The following is an 8,152-nucleotide window of genomic DNA, read 5'->3' on the forward strand; positions in this document are numbered from 1 at the left end:
ACAAACTAACAAGCCTTAGTCACGCCATTTGAAGGATTGCTGACTTGATTACAATCTTTGCATGTTTTTGGTTTTACTGTCTACATGTGGGGTGGATGGGTTAGACATGAACTGTCCCACAGTCCCTCCCACTGGGTCTGGCATTCAGGTACAGCTCCCTCCCTCCTTCTATAAAGCCTCTCATGTTAGCAGTGTAAACTTCAGACTTCAACTCATGGTAAACTCTTTAAAAACCTTGGGGGGGAATAACTACTTACTCTGCTAAACAATATACAACATACTTGGATGTGCATCATAAATTATCTACACTAAGTGCCAAGCTCAAACCTTAAGGTAAGTGGCTTTTCAAATAATCCTTATTTAAATTCAAGATCACTTTAAAAGGATTGCACAAGGACTCTTTGGGTATTTAAGAATGTAAATTGACTTCCTGTGAAATATGACATTGAGGTACTAAGAGTTTAATTAGTTACTTCTTTCCCGTGGTTTTGGGCGTAAGGATTAATAGATATAATATGGATTTATAATTGACAATGCAACAGAGTGTGATTGTTAACCACACTGTTTTGCAGCCTTTCCTGTACTGTCTTATCAATCACCAGATGTTGCAGTTCAAAGTTAACCTCCTAAATGTAATTTCTTCTAATCTTTGCCACTGACAGCTTCCAGCCAAAATGAGATTAGCTCTGCACACGGTCATCTGTTGCTGTGTTTTCACCACTGTCCTGCCACTGGTGAAATGTACCACAGGGGAGATCAACACCAGCCTGAAAAAAAGGTGAGCAGCCGATCAACAAGCTATGAGAGAACATTGTGTTCATTTACAAAAAAAGCCTCAACATTTTATCAATAAATATAGAAGTCATTTGCTCACCCTTTAACAACACAAGAGATGTGTATTTCAAGTAATATTGATATCAAAACATCCAGTAAAGTCAGTTCAATTCTGTTTGGCTATAGCCCGACACATAGTGGATTTTTGAAGCCGATCATAAGAGTCAGAACAAATAGAAACTATGTTTGATAAGGACACCTAAGTTGGTTACTATAGAATAATGATGAATTAATGTTGCGAAAGGCATTTGACAGTTAAGAAATGAACCATTCTCCAGTGGACTAAACTAAGCTACTTACCCTATAACCCTAACCCTACTTCCACATGTCTTCCTGTACTTACATTTCTTATTACTCAATAGGAATACTCGCAGATGTCGTTATGTCTGTGATTAGCCAACTTGTGGCCAATATGTCACCCTTGCAGATAAACATTTCAAGCAATTTCTTATCAATTTATATTTTCTGAAACCATCAAGTGATGATATTTCTTAACATCCTGAGAAAACTCAATTAATTGAATCATTATTTTTGCGTGTTTCTGAATATCATGATTTTAAGTCTCTACTTTTATTCTCTGTGAATAAGTGTCAGTTTCTTCTATCAGAATGTGTACTTTTCTTTGTGGCAGGTCCAAAGTATGGCTGCTCACCCGTATGAAGAGAGATCTGTGTGACACCTTATTGACAGCCGCTGAGAGCCACTCTGACCTCCATGTTGGAGAGCAGCAGGACGAGAATGGAAAACTGGCATCACTTCCGTCAAGGTAACGAGAAAAGCTACGTTTTGAGGCCCAAAGTTGATGGCTGATAATGTAGAAACAGGTAGTAGACAATGGAGGGATTTATAATTGATGTTCGGCTTTTAAACCATTAGGCAACCAGGAGTGCATGTGTAAGCTAAGGCCTTTATGATCTTCTGATTTACAGGAATTAAAAATGAAATTCCTTCCTACCAAGTATGGAGAGTTTAAGCTCCCGTATTTTCTGATAGAGATTTGGACCTCTAAAAGACAGGACTTACAGGCTGAATAATTCCTTCATTTCTCAGGCCACAAAACTGTAAAATGTTTAGAGTGACCAAACTGATGATACGATTTGTTTTTAACCACTGGGTTAGATGTTTATGTTGGTTTAAGTGATTATTGTACTTGATGTATTCATGCATTGTATTACTTTTTTTGTATCTTAGTCTGAATGCAAACGTTTCTGTCTCTTCTATGTTTGGCTGAAACACAAATTTGACCTAAAGGACAATACATTTAAAGTAAAAAAAACAGATATTTTTAAGATAACTTGTAGAATGTGAACTGACACATTTACATGAATTTAGATACATCTCGACGGCTTGGGTTTACACCCTGTCCACTCGTGTTGCCATGTCAGACTTAACAACCCTGGAAGGCATTCTTAAAAAAACGCATACATTTTCTTTATCCAGCTTTGGGCTACATATCAGACGCAGAAGAACGCCCAACAAAGCTGCAGGCTGCGCCTTGGTCACCTGTGCATTGCACGACCTGCTCTACAGTCTGCACCGGATGAGCAACACCGCGAGAGAGGTCAATGCCCCTGAGAAAAAGATGGGCTCCGGAGGGTACGGACGCCGCCGACGCTCACTCCTGGATGTCTCTCGACTCGCCCTCCAGACAGGAAGACAAAGGCGGAGCATTGAAGCTGGTCAGCGAGTTCACAGACACAAAAGCACACGCACAGTGTCCTAAAGACAGGCATGGAAAGGCAAAGGAGAATCCTTGTTGGGGTTATTTGCTCACAGCAGATCAAGATAAGTCCCCTCAGAGGTTTTATTCCACTGATTTACAACTACATTCACAAAAAGAAGGGCTGCTACAGTCCATCAAAGGAAGAATTGCATAGTTCACTCTGGATGAAAGAGAGATTTCAATCATATATTTCTGCATGCATCAGTCAGTCTGAACTAGGGATGGTAGGATACCCAAAATCTAGTAGTCGATACCGATACCAGGGAAACTCTTCATATTCGTTACCAAGGGAAACATCTAAAAGAAAACAATTACTGTGTCCCAAATACATGTAGTCTCAAGAACCTTAAGGTACTACCGGGCACTACAACCAGTAGTACTGTAAAAAAAAAAATTGATTATATAATGTTGGCGTTGACTTCGTACCAAAGTATCGGTTCTCGTGAAATCCCTAGTCAGAACAAGTGTATAATTTATGGATGAGTTCAAATCACGCCTGTGGGACTTGAAAAGAATGTCCGTCTCTTCTTCAGCTTCCAAAGCGAGCTTGGCAGCTGAGACAGAAGACAATTCCTGAAGATCTTCTCTGAAATAACCGTGACCTGAGGAGGAACGGAGGCCGCGAGCGGGAGGATTTTTCTGATGTTACCGGACCCAAAACTGCCACATGGACTACCTGGATTTGATTAACAGCTTGTGAAGTGCAATTTTGACTTTATGTACTACGATATCAAAAAAAACTTATACTTATCTGCTTGTATATAAGGATTTATAAAGCTACCTTATATTTAAGCAAACAACTATATTTTTATACAGGGAAAATATATATTAAACATGTCTCTTTTAAACTTCAATGAAGTGTGTATCTTAACTGTTAATAACCATCTTGTCCTGTATTCGTCATGTTGATTAAGTATCTTATTACTGAGTATCGTCTTGTATTTTTGTAATGTTATTGTTATGTTTTTATATTATTGGAAACTAATTATATTAGCGATGTCATTTGTTTGGATGATGAAAGTCTTACATACCAACTCAAGAAAAACTACAAATGAGTCATGCAGTTCTTGGCGGGACTATGGATGATATGTAGAGGGATGGAGAGCCAGTAGTAGAAGTACTGATCAGACAATACAAGTGTTGTGCTGCCATCTAGCTTTACAGAAAGATACATGTAACAAATGCAGCTTGAACAAAGCAGTTCATGTGGTTATGCTAAATGTTTGATCTTTAGAGCTTTAGTTTTGAATGTATCTGCTTTTTTGTTTGAATGTAGTAAATCCTAATGAACTCATGATTCAGCTGAAATGAATTGACATGGTGTTAGGTAACATGATTTATGGTCTTGGTGAAACGCAGCAGGAACTGTAATCGTTTTCAGCTGGCTGTGACATTCTTCTTTTTGAAATAAATGAATGCAACAAAGAAAAGAATTCAAAGCAACGTTGATGTTACTTAGTGACCTTATATCAAATATTCTGTTTGTACTTTCAAGCGATAGTGCTGAGGGGCAACGCAGTTTATGAGCCTTGCCATTTAATGATAGCATGTGTAGTTAAGTGTGATTAAATGCTGAGTTACAGAAAGTCAACAATAGTGTACATTCCATTCTAAAAATAATCCTTTTATCAGCTGCATGCTTTCAAAGAAACACATGTACGGACAATATATTTGTCTTGGGTCAACATGTTCTTATTGTGTAATCATGCCTATTCAACTAAATTAATGATCTTTCGCCAAAGAATGTAAGTTTTAATGAATGGGGAGTAGGGACAGTGTCGTCTCCTCAAATCTGGAACACTCCAATGAGTTGTGTACACAGACATTAATCACTATGGAATTTGAACTTTACTGATAGTGTGCAGAGTGGTCACACTGTCCTAAAATTAGAAGCAATTTCACCATTAATCTTTTTTTCCCTTTTCATTAAACTCAAAAGCCCCTTACTTAAATGAAAAGCTTATATAAAATGAATGGTTTATGTCTGAGTTTCTTACATCTCCAAATGAGTATCAACATTTCACCAACTGTAGGGGTGTTTAAAATAAAATGCAATTTTGATACTTTTGTTCTCTTTGGGAAGTCCATTCATAATTCCCCCTTTTTATTTTAAAAAGGCAACTTGAATGCAGCTCTCTTTGGGTCAACTAGACCACAGGGGGTCAACACAGCTTAAAGGGGAGGTCGCAAATCCTTTTTCAGGGGTTTTAAAAGGTCCCATGTCATGGCCATTTCTACTGATCATAATTCCATTGTTGAGGTCTACTAGAATAGATTTACATTGTTCAATGTTCCAAACTCACATTGGTTTCTCATACAGCATCTCTGTATAGTATGTGTATTCACTCTCTGTCCTAAACGGCTTGTTGGAGCTCCTCCCCCCCCTTCCTCCCTATGAGCCCACTGCGCTCTGATGTGTGTTTATGTGTTACAATGGCGTTTGTTAGCAACCAGAAAATGACACAAGTAATGAAAAACAGATGAAAATGGGGTCTGCAGTGTTGGCGGGACGTTGCGGGGCTCGCTGCTCCGCCCTTTGAGGCTCGAGGAGCGGACAGTGTTAGAGTGTTGTCCTTTTGCATGTGTATCTTGCTTTGTAATAGACAACTCAGGAGACAGCGAGTATCGTTAACTGTGCTCTATTATTTATTCTGGCTGTGTGTGGCTGTACGTGGCGAACTGTGAGTGGAGATCAGCGGAGCCGTGGCTGAGAAAAGATAAGGCTGAGTGTGTGTGTGTGTGTGTGTGTGTGTGTGTGTGTGTGTGTGTGTGTGTGTGTGTGTGTGTGTGTGTGTGTGTGTGTGTGTGTGTGTGTGTGTGTGTAAGGAAAATGTTTAATAGTCCAAGTCTTCTCGCTTAAATAGGTAAATACTGTGGGAAGCAAAGTGGTACCAAGTGGAAATGGAAGACAAATAACTATAATTGATATGCCCCATAAAAGCATCTTCGGCTGAATGGATGATGCTCGTAAGAGCTGTTGTCTTTTATCTGTTGTAGAATACAATTTCCCAAAGTGGGCTTTAATCTTTAATTGCAACATTTTTGTCAGAATCAAATCTCTGCTGGAAGCAAAACAGCTATAAACAAAAAACGTTGTTTGAAAAAGGCCCCACTGTATCTGCTATAATGAGGCTGCAAGAAATCCACACTCCCACCCCCATTTGTATTTACTTTACACTTGAGGATTCTGAGCTCCTGCTTGCATTGTAAAGAAAAGCCATTCAGAAAAGGCTCTCAGGTGGAGGTGCTGGGTTTAAATTAGGCTTTTTATTATTTACATTTGTATTCAATACAGTACAGGCAGTAGATGAATTTGCAAATGTTTTTCTCACTCTCAATTCTCACTTTCTGTCACCTTTCCCCTCTACCTCAACCCACACAAATTATGGAAATAAGAAAGGAGGGCATGAACATTTGAGAAATATTTCCGAAGTGGGATTTGGTATCATCGGTTGTGAAGGAATAATACAGTACAGGCTTCTGCATTGTGTGCAGTGAGAATAATCCCATTTTCAAAACTGAGAGGTGTGGGCGCCTGTATGGTTGTATATGTGTGTTTCAAACTAATGAGTACAGATCCAGACGGACAAGCTGCCAGAAGGGTTAAAGAGCTCTTTGATTCTACTTAATCCGCTGTTTGCTTCGGCAGTATGCTTGACTAAATTGATTATTAAAAAAACTGGAGAACCACTGCAGATATTCCCTTCGTCTCTCAGCAGCTCAGTCCTGCTGGGAACCTCTCTGAGACCTGGCTTCTCCTCACAGATACTGCTGTTCTGAATTCTAATTGTCTGGAAAGAAGCTTTTTGTAATCCATAGACCTCACACCCTCTGTGTCTGTTTACAATTTACCAAGTCACAGTGGAGGAAGAGAATAGGACTGGGATGAGCGATAATGTACTGGTGTCATGTGAATAATGTGTAAAGGGTGCACTTTAACCCTGGAATAAAAATCCATGATCATGCAAACTTTGTAATCCTGCTATAGTTATCATAGGTGATTTATGTTTCCCAGGGAATTTAAACAACCCTTTAACAACCTCTACAGGTCTTGATTTGAGGGGCTGTGGAGGTACAGAAGGATCAGGAGCCCTGCCCTCTTGTTTTAAACAGGGCAGATCTGTGCAAATCCTTAAAAAGGGTTAACCCACACAAGGTGGTGTGGGCCATCAGGTCCAGGCCGTGTTCTCAGGGTGTGTGCCGTTCAGCTGGCAGAGGTGTTCACAGACATCTTCAACAGGTCCCTGCTGCAGTCTGTAGTTCCCAGATGTTTTAAACACTCCACCATCGTTCCTGTCCCCAAAAAGCCAAAGATCACCAGCCTCAACGACTACCGCCCAGTAGCACTCACCTCCATCATTATGAAGTGCTTTGAGCGGTTAGTCAAAACCTTCATCACCTCCTCCCTCCCTGACTCTCTGGACCCCCTGCAGTTTGCCTAAAGAGCAAACAGGTCCAAAGACGACCCCATAGCCCTCACCATCCACACTGCCCTCTCACACCTGGACCAGAGGAACACACGTGCTGTTCATTGATAATAGTTCAGCGTTCAATACCATTGTGCCCTCCAAGCTGGTCATCAAGCTCAAAGACCTTGGGCTCAACAGCGCCCTCTGTGATTGGATCCTGAACTTCCTGACGGGCAGACCCCAGGCAGTGCGGGTGGGAAACATCACATCCTCCACCCTGATCCTCAACACCGGAGCCCCTCAAGGCTGCGTGCTCAGCCCTCTCCTCTACTGCCTGTTCACTCACGAACTGCCGTGGCCACACACAGCTCCAACACCATCGTGAAGTTGCTGAGCGAACACGAGCCGTCATCCGGCCAGATCACGCGAACGGCGACGAGACGGCGTACCAGAGATGGAGGTCGAAAACCCTGACATGTTGGCGCCTCCATCTGCAACGTCAGCAACAACCCCAAGGAGCTGAATTGTGGATTAAGCAGGAAGCAGCAGAGAGAGGGATAACGCCCCCGCCATCCGCCATTAATGGGAGCTACGTGGAAGAGCGAGTCAGCAGGTTTTGCTTCCAGGTTCCTGCTGTGTGCACATCACTGAGGACGCTGAGCATGGAACTCTTCACACGCACCCACCATCAGCCGAAAAAGGCTCCGAGACAGCGGGCTCTCTTCCTCCGCAGGCTGAGGTAGGTTCAACCCATGGACTCGCAGGATACTCTGCAACTTCTAACAGGTGGCACCGACCAGAGAGGTATCCCTGAACTGGCTGCCATCACGGGCCCTGGTACGCCAGCCTGGCACCGCCGCTAACTCCGTAAAAGGTCTTAACAGAAGGGTGGTGAAAAACTGCACCCAGCCACATCACCAGGACGGAGCTGGCGCATCATGGAGGAACTTTTACTCCCAGGCGGGCCTTCAGGAAGAAAGCCCTCAGGATTACCAAAGACCCCCCATAACCAGACTCAGGGACAGTTTCATCCCACCGGCCATCCATGACTATTAAACACACTGAAAACTTTGAACAACATCCATAACATTAAATCTCTGGCTGCTAGCTTACGAATTATTTATTCTAACTACATCATATTCCAATAACTTTTATATAGACTCTTATGCAGTAATTCACTATTCAG

General features: G+C 41.8%; 1 protein-coding gene across 1 annotated transcript; it reads left to right on the forward strand.

Annotated features, from left to right (window-relative positions):
* The first annotated feature begins 217 nt into the window (after positions 1–217).
* Positions 218–3,990, forward strand: LOC104964543 (ADM-like). Its single transcript, XM_010793359.1, has 5 exons — positions 218–333; positions 663–778; positions 1,466–1,600; positions 2,275–2,513; positions 3,091–3,990. Exons 2-5 carry the CDS (start codon positions 675–677, stop codon positions 3,132–3,134), a joined length of 522 nt encoding a protein of 173 aa, XP_010791661.1. The 5' UTR covers positions 218–333; positions 663–674; the 3' UTR covers positions 3,135–3,990.
* The last annotated feature ends 4,162 nt before the right edge of the window (positions 3,991–8,152 follow it).

This window comes from Notothenia coriiceps, unplaced genomic scaffold, assembly GCF_000735185.1.
Source record: "Notothenia coriiceps isolate Sejong01 unplaced genomic scaffold, NC01 NC01_scaffold00037244, whole genome shotgun sequence".
In the NCBI taxonomy this organism is placed as follows: Eukaryota; Metazoa; Chordata; class Actinopteri; order Perciformes; family Nototheniidae; genus Notothenia; species Notothenia coriiceps.